We start from the raw sequence: 13,385 nt of genomic DNA on the forward strand, positions 1-13,385 counted from the left end.
GGATGTGAGTTTGGAAAACTTCTGACAGTAGAGAGGCACCAGACTCATAAGTGTGTGATTAGAATTCCAGAGCAGTGTGTGACTGTCAGTGTTGGTGACATGTGCTAACTTTGAGTGTCACTGTCCATGTTGGATGGCAGCTAAAATGATAAAATGATAGTGTCTCTGCCTTTGCTAGAAAGATCAGTTGAAGTTACAAGAGAAGGACATACAGATGTGGAAGGTGAGTCTGCAGAAAGAACAAGCCCGATACAGTCAACTTCAGGAACAACGTGACACCATGGTGACCCAACTGCATAGCCAGATCAGACAGCTGCAGCATGACCGAGAAGAATTCTACAACCAGAGTCAGGAGTTACAGGTACCAGCTGCTGTACCAGGCGGGTGGCAGAAGGCGTGGTGTCATCTGTGTCCTCTCACCTCACTCAGCTTGCCTGGGATGAACGCTTCACTCCAAAGTGACAAGTGTATTGCGGATGCAATAGCTCTAAGTGAGGACAGTCGTCCCCAGCTTTCTCTGTTCAGTGTTCCCTGAGTGTTCCCAGCACCCTGAAGCCAAAATAAACAACTTAATGTTGTTCCGCTAAGCCAGAGATTCTCAACCTGTGGGTCATGACCATAAGAGAAGCACATATTTCTTATGGTCTTAAGAACTGACATACCACTCAGTAGCAAAATTACAGTTGTGAAATAACAATGAAAATAAATCTATGCTTGGGTTTCCTAAGACCATCGGAAATAGGTCAGGACCCACACATTGAGAACCGCTGCTCTAAGCGGATCTGACTGCTCTGTGGGGTTGACTCCTCTTGGCATCATGGCTGTTCAGAAACAACACACCTACATTTAACATGTTTTAGACTTTACTTTTAAGTAGTCGTGATTGCTAAGTCAGGTTGGAATCAGTAGACAGTGACACCCTCATTTCTCCTCCACTCTGTTTGCTCATGTTGCTTTTTTAGCACATAAATCATTAAAAGTCCAGCTGTGCCAGGATGTGGCATTATCCACACACGCATAGGACCATCTCAACCAGTTAATCGGTAGTTCCCATGGTGTCCCACAGATGTCACTGTAGTCCCCTCAAAAGAGTGAAGAATCTGGGCCAATTTCTGTGTAGTCGCATGGTCTGGGGGCATGCAATCTTGGAACTGTAGGGATTAGGTCTTTGGGCCCCCATCCTCCGCCTCCTTTTAAGTAGTAAGAGACTCAGAATCTCTCCTTTAAAACTGGAAAGTCTGATACTGATGGAAAAGAGAGCAGTTGAGGAGCAGAGCATCTCCGGCTCTGCCTCTGCCTGTGGCTATGCCTGTCAGTGCTCTTGTAACCTCATAGCCAACTGTCTTTGGTAGACAAAGCTGGAGGACTGCAGAAACATGATTGCGGAACTTCGGGTGGAGCTGAAGAAGGCCAACAACAAGGTGTGCCACACTGAGCTGCTGCTCAGCCAGGTTTCTCAGAAGGTAAGATTAGACTTCCAGCTGCTGACTCTTGCGTCAGGTCAGACAGGTATATTACTTGTGTGTGTGTATTGGTGATCCAGTAGTGAGCCATTCTACCCAAAACCATTTGGCAACATGTGGAGACATTGATGTGGGTGGGAAGCGCACATGGGTACTGACCTGCAAATGCAGCACACTCTCCAGTGCAGACAGTCCTCATAACAGAAACACCAGCTGAGCTGAGGCCAGGCCCAGCCATGGAACTCCTCTTAATACCTTGCTTAGGAGTCTGTTAAGGCTTTTGAGCTGTGGCTGTAAGTAGGTATTCAGTAAGATCTGCGTCATGTATTCAGAAACAGGCTAGTTCACTGGGGCTTCCATAGCTGTCTCTGCTCCAGTGTTCTTGGACTAGCATCTGTGTTGCTTCTGTACAGAGAACAACCCAAGTGTGTTTCTGCTGCCCTTGGGTGTCTTCTTCTCCATTAGCCATGGACTCAATGGGAATGGTTTATCCTGCCCTGCAGTGCACTGTGCTCCTCAGAAGTGACTGCTGCTGTCCATTGCCTAGTTTTGCCACGCTGACCTGCACCTTCTCACTTCCATTGGCAGCTCTCCAATAGTGAGTCAGTGCAGCAGCAGATGGAGTTCTTGAATAGGCAGCTCCTGGTGCTCGGGGAGGTCAATGAGCTGTACCTGGAGCAGCTGCAGAGCAAGCATCCTGACACCACCAAGGTATGTGCCCGGAGAACTGAGAGACACAGAACTGCACTGCCCGGCCCTGTGTTCTGCAGAGCCACAATGTGTGACTCACACTGTCACAGTCAGGAGGGACATGGTGGAGGAGAGTGACAATGGCTCACACTGTCACAGTCAGGAAGGACATGGTGGAGGAGAGTGACAATGGCTCACACTGTCACAGTCAGGAGGGACATGGTAGAGGAGTGTGACAATGGCTCACACTGTCACAGTCAGGAGGGACGTGGTGGAGGAGTGTGACAATGGCTCACACTGTCACAGTCAGGAGAGACATGGTGGAGGAGAGTGACAATGGCTCACACTGTCACAGTCAGGAGAGACATGGTGGAGGAGAGTGACAATGGCTCACACTGTCACAGGAGGGACATGGTGGAGGAGTGTGACAATGGCTCACACTGTCACAGTCAGGAGGGACATGGTGGAGGAGAGTGACAATGGCTCACACTGTCACAGTCAGGAAGGACATGGTGGAGGAGAGTGACAATGGCTCACACTGTCACAGTCAGGAGGGACATAGTGGAGGAGAGTGACAATGGCTCACACTGTCACAGTCAGGAGGGACATGGTGGAGGAGTGTGACAGTGGCTCACACTGTCACAGTCAGGAGGGACATGGTGGAGGAGTGTGACAATGGCTCACACTGTCACAGTCAGGAGGGACATGGTGGAGGAGTGTGACAATGGCTCACACTGTCACAGTCAGGAGGGACATGGTGGAGGAGAGTGACAATGGCTCACACTGTCACAGTCAGGAGAGACATGGTGGAGGAGAGTGACAATGGCTCACACTGTCACAGTCAGGAGGGACATGGTGGAGGAGAGTGACAATGGCTCACACTGTCACAGTCAGAAGAGACATGGTGGAGGAGTGTGACAATGGTTCACACTGTCACAGTCAGGAGGGACATGGTGGAGGAGAGTGACAATGGCTCACACTGTCACAGTTAGGAGGGGACATTTGGGGGAGTGTGACAATGGCTCACACTGTCACAGTCAGGAGGGACATGGTGGAGGAGAGTGACAATGGCTCACACTGTCACAGTCAGGAGAGATATGGTGGAGGAGTGTGACAATGGCTCACACTGTCACAGTCAGGAGGGACATGGTGGAGGAGAGTGACAATGGCTCACACTGTCACAGTCAGGAGGGATGTGGTGGAGGAGTGTGACAATGGCTCACACTGTCACAGTCAGGAGGAACATGGTGGAGGAGTGTGACAATGGCTCACACTGTCACAGTCAGGAGGAACATGGTGGAGGAGTGTGACAATGGCTCACACTGTCACAGTCAGGAGGGACATGGTGGAGGAGAGTGACAATGGCTCACACTGTCACAGTCAGGAGGGATGTGGTGGAGGAGTGTGACAATGGCTCACACTGTCACAGTCAGGAGGAACATGGTGGAGGAGTGTGACAATGGCTCACACTGTCACAGGAGAGACATGGTGGAGGAGAGTGACAATGGCTCACACTGTCACAGTCAGGAGAGACATGGTGGAGGAGTATGACAATGGCTCACACTGTCACAGGAGAGATGGTGGAGGAGAGTGACAATGGCTCACACTGTCACAGTCAGGAGGGATGTGGTGGAGGAATGTGACAATGGCTCACACTGTCACAGTCAGGAGGAACATGGTGGAGGAGTGTGACAATGGCTCACACTGTCACAGTCAGGAGGGACATGGTGGAGGAGAGTGACAATGGCTCACACTGTCACAGTCAGGAGGGACGTGGTGGAGGAGTGTGACAATGGCTCACACTGTCACAGTCAGGAGGAACATGGTGGAGGAGTGTGACAATGGCTCACACTGTCACAGTCAGGAGGGATGTGGTGGAGGAGAGTGACAATGGCTCACACTGTCACAGTCAGGAGGGACATGGTGGAGGAGTGTGACAATGACTCACACTGTCACAGTCAGGAGGGACATGGTGGAGGAGAGTGACAATGGCTCACACTGTCACAGTCAGGAGGGATGTGGTGGAGGAGTGTGACAATGGCTCACACTGTCACAGTCAGGAGGGACATGGTGGAGGAGTGTGACAATGGCTCACACTGTCACAGTCAGGAGGGACATGGTGGAGGAGTGTGACAATGGCTCACACTGTCACAGTCAGGAGGGACATGGTGGAGGAGAGTGACAATGGCTCACACTGTCACAGACAGGAGAGACATGGTGGAGGAGAGTGACAATGGCTCACACTGTCACAGTCAGGAGGGACATGGTGGAGGAGTGTGACAATGGCTCACACTGTCACAGTCAGGAGGGACATGGTGGAGGAGTGTGACAATGGCTCACACTGTCACAGTCAGGAGGGACATGGTGGAGGAGAGTGACAATGGCTCACACTGTCACAGTCAGGAGGGACATGGTGGAGGAGTGTGACAATGGCTCACACTGTCACAGTCAGGAGGGACATGGTGGAGGAGAGTGACAATGGCTCACACTGTCACAGTCAGGAGAGACATGGTGGAGGAGAGTGACAATGGCTCACACTGTCACAGTCAGGAGGGACATGGTGGAGGAGAGTGACAATGGCTCACACTGTCACAGTCAGGAGAGACATGGTGGAGGAGTGTGACAATGGTTCACACTGTCACAGTCAGGAGGGACATGGTGGAGGAGAGTGACAATGGCTCACACTGTCACAGTCAGGAGGGATATGGTGGAAGAGTGTGACAATGGCTGACACTATCACAGTCAGGAGAGACATGGTGGAGGAGAGTGACAATGGCTCACACTGTCACAGTCAGGAGGGACATGGTGGAGGAGTGTGACAATGGCTCACACATCACAGGAGCGACGTGGTGGAGGAGAGTGACAGTGGCTCACACTGTCACAGGAGGGACATGGTGGAGGAGTGTGACAATGGCTCACACTGTCACAGACAGGAGGGACATGGTGGAGGAGAGTGACAATGGCTCACACTGTCACAGGAGGGACATGGTGGAGGAGAGTGACAATGGCTCACACTGTCACAGGAGGGAAGGACATGGTGGAGGAGAGTGACAATGGCTCACACTGTCACAGTCAGGAGAGACATGGTGGAGGAGTGTGACAATGGCTCACACTGTCACAGTTAGGAGGGACATGGTGGAGGAGTGTGACAATGGCTCACACTGTCACAGTCAGGAGAGACATGGTGGAGGAGTGTGACAATGGCTCACACTGTCACAGTCAGGAGGCACATGGTGGAGGAGAGTGACAATGGCTCACACTGTCACAGTCAGGAGGCACATGGTGGAGGAGAGTGACAATGGCTCACACTGTCACAGTCAGGAGGGACATGGTGGAGGAGAGTGACAATGGCTCACACTGTCACAGTCGGGATGGACATGGTGGAGGAGTGTGACAATGGCTCACACTGTCACAGTCAGGAGGGACATGGTGGAGGAGTGTGACAATGGCTCACACTGTCACAGGAGGGACATGGTGGAGGAGAGTGAAAATGGCTCACACTGTCACAGTCAGGAGGGACATGGTGGAGGAGAGTGACAATGGCTCACACTGTCACAGTCGGGAGGGACATGGTGGAGGAGTGTGACAATGGCTCACACTGTCACAGTCAGGAGGGACATGGTGGAGGAGAGTGACAATGGCTCACACTGTCACAGTCAGGAGGGACATGGTGGAGGAGAGTGACAATGGCTCACACTGTCACAGTCGGGAGGGGACATGTGGGGGAGAGTGACAATGGTTCACACTGTCACAGTCAGGAAGAAGGGAGAGACTAGTGTGCAGCTAACTTTGTCCTTTTTACTCATTCTGGGACCCCAGCCTATGGCATGGTGCTGCCCTTATTTAGGACTGGTCTTACCCGTCAGTTGACTAGTCTAGATGATCTCTTACAGACAGGCTCAGAGCTTTGTTTCCGTAGTGATTGTGTACCTCATAAGCGCTAAGATTGTCCATCACACAGAGAAAGAATGAGATGTGAGGAGTGCTGCCAAGCAGGAGTGAGGGAAAGGTGGGGGCAGCTAGTCTGTCTGCTACCCCTTCCGGACCCACGTGTATGCAGGCCGCTTTGCTTGCTTCTCGTGAGACTCTGCTCCTGCCGATGTTCATTCAGTCCTAATGTCAGCATCAAGACCTGCTAGTGTTTGCCATTGTGCTGAGACAGACATTCATATCACTGTACAGCCAGCCTTGGGCAGTTAGAAAGGAACTTGGTTGGAATTTCGGCAGAGTATACACTGGTGCTCTGACACTGCTCCTCCATCAAGTACCTTTAGCGCCCTTGAGTCAAAGCTCTATCAAAGGTCCTCTGTGGTCTCCAAGTGCAGTGTTGTCTTAAAACCAAGGAGACAGATTCATGGGAGAGTTGCTTCTTAATTCTCAGCCTCCAGTTCAGACTCCAGAGGATGTCAAAAGTGGGACTACCTAGAATCCAGCTACTGATTACCCTGGAGGCAGAATAGTTTTGAGAGAATGTGGGTAACAGACCCAAGGACTCACCCCTAAAGAGCTTGCTGAACCATATTGTTTTTCAAGATAGGATATCCCTATGTAGTGTTAGCTGTCTTGAAACTCTCAGACTAGGCTACCCTTGAACTCACAGAGATGCACTTGTCTCTGCCTCCCATGTACTGGGATTAAAGGTTTTGCCATAATATCTGGCTACTGTTGAAACAACTTTTTGATGCCTCCAGAGAGATGACGCATAGTTGGACTGGTTTCTGTTACTTAGAAACCTGAGACTGGCAGCAGCCATGTTCCCTCTTGGGAGCTGTTTCATAGTTATGAGTTTCGAAGTCCACTCATGTTAGCTGGGATGGCTTCTGTTCAACATCACAAAACAAAACAAAAAAATCTTTCTTAGTAATACAAAGCTGTATTGCTTTATTTGACAAAAGTCTTTGAGGCAGGTGAATTCCAGGTTGATTAAGGTGGCAGTTTGGGCTCAGCATGAGAAATCCAGGCTCTTTGAACCCTCCCCTTGCCATCTTACCCTGTTAGCCTTGTCTTCCAGCTCGCCACACTGATATGCCAAGTGCCTCACACAGACCAACCCCATGGTGTTCCCCTCACATGAGTGGGTGTCTCTCAGTGAGAAAACCTTTTTCAAAACCTTTCTGCATGCTTCCTATCCCATTTTTCTTCTTGTTAGGTTGGAGTGGTGCTTGTTACTAGCCTGTGAGGGCCTTGAGTAGACCCAAGATCTGCCTCTGGGTGGGGAGCTAGGTTGCTGTTCTTCAGACCCATGGAGGAGGGATGGGCATCTCACAGGCTGTGCGGGTAACTGAGATGCCTGGCCAGGGCTTGCTGTTTTAATTCCTTGTGTGAGTGTCCATAAATAAGTACAGGTGTGCTTATTTAAATAAGTTATTGCTGTGCAGGGTTGGGTTTAGGACCCTGCAAGTTTTCAGAAGGTTAGTTCCTCTTATGATGGTTCAATGTTGGCCCAAAACCCTTGCACAACCTCCCGTGTACTATAACCATCTCTAGGTCATGCGTAAATGCCTAGGTAAACACTATATAAGCAGCTGTTAAGCTGAATTATTGAAGAAGAATGATAAGAACCGAGCACAGCACACTCAATGCACACATTGAACATGCTGCATTTATGGCTGCTGGGGTCTGGAGTTGTGGAGACTGCCTATGCTGCCTTGTTACAGAAGTCAGCTGGGTTCTTCCCTGAAACTGTTCAGCACAGCTGGGAAGGCAATGTTTTCAGTCATTTCTGCCTTCCACACTCTGGAAACATCTGATTTTCTGGTCAACACTGAGGCTCAATGCCTTCTGGGAAGGTTACCTCCTTATAACTTGCAATTTAGGCTCTTCTTGAAAACCTTGTATAGTGGGAGTGGGCTGGGGAGGGGTGGTGCCGAGCACACAGGAACAACTGTTAGGAAAGACTCCTTTCTACCTTGGGGCACATTAGCCTACAGTTACTGTGGATTTCTCATGCTGGCAGGCCACCTATGTGACTTGGCCAACAAACTTTGGCAGGTACCCAGCCTAAAAATGCTGCTCTTCTGAGCAAACATGTCTCCTGCTATAGAAGAGGGAGAAAGGGTAACAGAAGGCAAATGGCCGAGTACCATCAATCTGAAGGTACAGCTGTGCAGGTCGCTTATTTTATTGTAAGTGCCTTAGTGTATTGTGATAGGCATGGTCCTATAGGCCATGGTTCACATTTCATCTTTTTTACTGGTACTGTATGCAGCCTATGAGCAGAGTAAATAGTTTTCTCTCACAGAATCCTGGTTGCGTCTAAGTGTGCTTATGGTCATTTTCTTTCATAAACATGCTGTGGTGCTGTCTTTTGATGTTTGAGATGGTTTCTTTAGGGAGAAACATCAAAAACGCCTAGCTCGTCTACTTGCCAGGAAGTCATCCTCACTCAGTTGGGTCACGGCACTAAGTGCCTCTCAGTGTTGAGGACACTGGATAGTTACCCAGTGCACTTGTCTGTAAGTACTGACTCCAGACCGTTTTATAGGAAGTAGAAATGATGAAAACTGCATATCGGAAAGAACTAGAGAAAAACAGAAGCCACCTTCTCCAGCAGAACCAGAGGCTGGATGCCTCACAGAGGCGTGTTTTGGAACTGGAATCTCTTCTGGCCAAGAAAGACCACCTTCTCCTAGAGCAGAAGAAATATCTTGAGGATGTCAAGAGCCAGGCGAGGTGACTCATTAGAAAGGTGTGGGTGTGGCTGGGGCCCCTTCCATATTCTCAACTATGCCCTGTCTTTCAGTGGACAGCTGCTGGCTGCAGAGAGCAGGTATGAGGCTCAGAGAAAGATCACCCGGGTGTTGGAACTGGAGATTCTAGACTTATATGGCAGATTGGAGAAAGATGGCCGTCTACGGAAACTAGAAGAAGACAGAGCAGAGACAGCAGAGGCAGCAGAAGAGAGGTGAGAACAGCCACCGCAGGCTCCGTAGAAGGAAGGCGGGCTCTGCACAACAGCCGGGCTGCCATCCTCTGCTTGTCCTTCTTGTTTGCTGGCTGTACTCAGTCTGCCCTTACTATTGCAGATTGTCATCCAGTAGAAGCCCAGGTGTCACTGGGCTTCAGTGAGATTCTTGGTTGTAGCTGCTGTTACAAAAGAGGGGTTGGGGGTGGGGCTGGAGGGATGGTGTGGTGGTTAAGGACACTACTCTTGCAGAGAAGCTCGATTTGGTTCCCAGATCTAGGGAGTCTGGCCCTCTCAGGTATCAGGCACACACATACACACTCATACACATGACATGTTTAGTTAGAAGGAGCGCGCAGGGTCAGGAGACAGGTGTCGTTTGCATTTCCTCTGCAGTGCTGCAATTACCAACTGCATTCTCTCTGGGTCTCTTACAGGCTTGAGTGTTGTAGTGACGGATGCTCGGATTCCTTGGTAGGACATAATGAAGAGGCTTCTGGTCACAACGGTGAGACCAGGACCTCCAGACCTGGTGGCACCCGGGCCAGCTGTGGAGGTAGAGTCACTGGAGGCAGCAGCAGCAGCAGCAGTGAGCTTTCCACTCCAGAGAAACCCCCGAGCCAGAGGTTCAGCAGCCGGTGGGAACCCACAATGGGAGAGCCCTCCAGCAGCATCCCCACCACTGTTGGCTCACTTCCCAGTTCCAAAAGCTTCCTGGGCATGAAGGCCCGGGAGCTGTTCCGTAATAAGAGTGAGAGCCAGTGTGATGAGGACGGCGTGGCCATGAGCAGTAGCCTTTCTGAGACCCTGAAGACAGAACTGGGCAAAGACTCGGCCATGGAAAACAAGACTTCCCTGAATCTAGACGTCCCACACCCATCTTCCCCAAACTCAGACAGTGTGGGGCAGCTCCACATCATGGACTACAATGAGACTCACCACGAGCACAGCTGAAGAGGGTCTGTCAGTGTTAATTTGCGTCTTTGTCGGCACAGAACAGAAGGTGTGAATGCACGGTCTAGGCTTCTGTTTCCAGGGTCTGAGCAGCTGCTTGTGCGGTGGGAATGGAACAAAATGCCCTTTTGACAGAGGGCGGATGTGGGAGGATGGTTTTTGGGTCTGGCATTGAGACGCTTTCCTTCACCTCACCCCAGCCTCTTTCATTTACCCAGCAGTATGTGCTAATTGAGGGCCTGTGCTTTATTTTCTTCCTTCCACCAAATGGTTATGTCATTTGAACCTGTGCAATATGAGGCCAATTTCATCTTTGGGTCCAACATACCACTCTGCTTTCCTGAGGTTCAGACAACTGGGTGGCTCTTGGGTAGACCAGGCAGTTAGTGACACTGGAGGTAAGTCCAGTTTTGTCCCTTCTAGAGGATGTAGCCGACAAAGCTGTCTTTACAGGAGCATTCCCACTGCTTTTTGGTTCTTAAGTTTAGCATCTAAGCCACAGATCTTGAAAAACTGGCTCACTCACCTCTGCCTTTTCTTGGCAGCTCTGATATGCTTCTTAGAAGGTTCTGTGAGAATACCAGTTGCTTTGACAGTGCAGTTGGCACTGTGGAGGCCACACTGTCTTAACTCTCTGGAAAGCTCTTACCCCTCTGCCCCACTACCTCTTATTTATTTGGTATTTGCTTGAATGCTGGCACCATACTGCCTGTGAGTGGGTGTATAGGTGTCCATCCTGCAGTCTGCAGACAGTGGGGAGTGGTCACTAGGAGGGGCATCTAGGATGCTCGTGCTCATGTGGACGTGTGCCTCTGGCTGGCCACGGTTTCACCCTTCAGCCTATTTGCTTCCCCTTGGGTCCCCTTGGGCCCAGCTGCCTTGTGATGCCACAGCAGACAGGCTTGGGAGAAGTCAGTGCCTCCTTGGAGCTTATGTAATGATGGCTCTTGCTCCAGCTGAGGGGTCACCTCCCTAGGTTCTGACAGATTTTACAGCAATTCCCACTTCACAGGAAAGACTCTCTGGAGCTTTACAGCAGAACAACTCAGAGTCTGATAAAGGCTGGGGGTCTATACCACTGCCTGCCCTCATGCTCACAAGAGGCAATATTGGTCACAGTCAGAACACAGTGGTGGCAGAGAGCCCAAACTCAACCAATGCTCCTGAATAAATGCTGGAAGTATAAGAGTTGTTGCCTGATATTCTAGCCCAGGCAAGGAGAGACTTGGGAAGGAGCCATGAGCTTGGATCTCTTGTTTCTATTCTGTCTGATGTATAAAGAAGAGAGTTTAGCTACCACAAGGCTAAAAAAAAAAAAAAAAAAACCCAAAATACAAATGGTACGAATCTTACTGCATATGAAAGTTTCCAGCCTGAGGATGAAAGTCTTTCTTAAGTGTGGCAGCAAATATCCTAGCATCCTAAGTAAGGCAAGACTTCATGTCACCATGGCAGTGCTGTCTGGACAGGTCCATATCGCTGCTATAGCTGACTGACAGCCAGCCCACAGGAAGGCATACCACTCACCACTCTCAGACCAGCAGAGGGCAGCCATTGCCCTTGGACACTTGGAGTGTAGGTGTCAGTGATGACATGCTTTTCATGGAGCTCTGCGCAAAGCTAAGCTTAAAACCCAGTATTCTCTCGCCCAATCCACTGTAGAAATGGGCAGGTTAACAAACAGATCTCACAGGTTAACGGTAGACGCTGTTTCCAAGAATTACCAGTTCCACCACCAAGATCTGCCAGAGAACAACATATTTAGAAAACTAAGACTGTACAGGTGATGAAGTTTAGGGAGAAGAGACAGCAGCATAGGAAGGGAAGCTAATGTGCAGGCTGCCGTCTTCTCCACAGACTTTTACTTGGGCCCTTTGCGCTTTCCTCTAGCCTGTTTCCACACCCAGCGACAGAACCTGAACATCCTGTGTGCCTTGAGTTCTAGAAGGCTATTAGGACTTTTTTCACTTAAGATTGGAGGACTGTGACCAGGAGTCGTCTTTAAGGTGCCCAACCTAAACATTGGCTCTTTTCAAAGGACTCTAGGATCAGTGGGTGGTTGGGTGGAGGCTTCTGTTTTAGAGAGCAGCGACAGATGATCTGGGAGTCAGTGGGCCACCCGGTATTGCCATAGGCACGAGCAAAGCTTCTGAGAAACAGCTGAGTCCTGGGCCAAGGTATTCGAACAGTAGGTGTCCTGGGCAGCCGAGTGTATGAGTGTTGGGGTTGAATGGCCTTCATCCCCTAATCACTTGGACTGTGTGCTGTGGTTGCCCAGGGCCCCAAGGAGACTGGAGGCTGTGTCTCATGCAGCCTAGAATCTGTCAGAAGTAGCCCTGCAGTGTCAGTGCCCAGGAAAGGAGCTAAGTACCTATTTCTATAATATCCCTTCCTGAAATTTAAGAATTTGCTTTGGGAGCAATATGGCAGTGAGCATGAGGAGACAGGCTCTAAGTGGCATCTCTAGAGTCAGCAGCACAGCTGCATAGGGGGAATGCTGAAACTCGATAGCTTTTCTGAGCGTTTGAGGAGAAAAGGCCTAATCTTCTGGACTAAACTAGAAGGTTCCAATTGTGTGTGACATCGTTAGCAGGGAGTCACTCTTCTTAGAAGGCAAACTGTCACAACCCAGGAAAAGTCTGGTAGCCACTGGTGGCTTGAAAAGCAGACAAAAATCCCCTTGCCCCATGCTGCTGTAGCCAGTGACCAAGCACTTCTCAGGGTGGTGGTGGCACCATAGGTGACAAGCTGTAGACTCAGGACCACTTGCAGAATCTGTGGGCTCTAATGCTCAAAGGAGAGTGAGAAAATGTTAGCAGCCAAGGATAAAAGGACCTCAGAGCTGATCACAGAGCTCGGGCTGGCAGTAAGCATAGAAAGTGTGGGAGGTGTGACAACTAAGTGCAGTGTGCCCAGCCACCGGGGACCTACCACCTGACGCCGGGAAGAACTGAAGTGCAGTGTGCCCAGCCACCGGGGACCTACCACCTGACGTTGGGAAGAACTAAGGAGCAAACAATAATATATGGGAAGGTGAGGAACTTTATTTACTGAACTGTAGGGATGGGAGACACTGGACAAGCTGGTAGAGGTGTGGGCACTGTACAGGCTCAGACTGCAGCATGTGGAATCTGTCCAGCCAGAGGCCAGTGGCCCTGCAGACTGGGACTTAGTCTGCTTCACCTTCGCCCAGGGCCATGCTGGAATCACTGCTGTGTGCACTGGAAACACATCCAGTATAAGGATGTGTGTGTCCCTGTGTACATCCAGAGGTCTCTTACTGCCCTGGGTTTAGCCTGTATAGGTAAAAATAAAAGGGAGTGGTGGTGGGACAGATCCCTGGGCTGCTTCCACCCTCGTTCTCATTCATTTTC

The 13,385-nt window shown here is 50.3% G+C and overlaps 1 protein-coding gene across 7 annotated transcripts in view; it reads left to right on the forward strand.

Annotated features, from left to right (window-relative positions):
- Nucleotides 1-11,349, forward strand: part of Tsc1 (TSC complex subunit 1) — a 49,847-nt gene extending 38,498 nt beyond the window's left edge. For 4 of the 7 annotated variants that reach the window (XM_034494429.2, XM_034494435.2, XM_034494431.2 and 1 more), the window contains exons 18-23: nt 179-361; nt 1,353-1,463; nt 2,052-2,174; nt 8,638-8,825; nt 8,896-9,057; nt 9,495-11,349. In XM_034494429.2, coding sequence (XP_034350320.1) covers nt 179-361; nt 1,353-1,463; nt 2,052-2,174; nt 8,638-8,825; nt 8,896-9,057; nt 9,495-10,011 — 1,284 coding nt within the window. In that variant the 3' untranslated portion in view covers nt 10,012-11,349. The remainder of the gene's footprint in view (nt 1-178; nt 362-1,352; nt 1,464-2,051; nt 2,175-8,637; nt 8,826-8,895; nt 9,058-9,494) is intronic. The other 3 variants (XM_034494430.2, XM_076928356.1, XM_034494433.2) reach the window with 2 other exon arrangements.
- The last annotated feature ends 2,036 nt before the right edge of the window (nt 11,350-13,385 follow it).

Source organism: Arvicanthis niloticus, chromosome 2, assembly GCF_011762505.2.
Source record: "Arvicanthis niloticus isolate mArvNil1 chromosome 2, mArvNil1.pat.X, whole genome shotgun sequence".
Lineage (NCBI taxonomy): Eukaryota > Metazoa > Chordata > Mammalia > Rodentia > Muridae > Arvicanthis > Arvicanthis niloticus.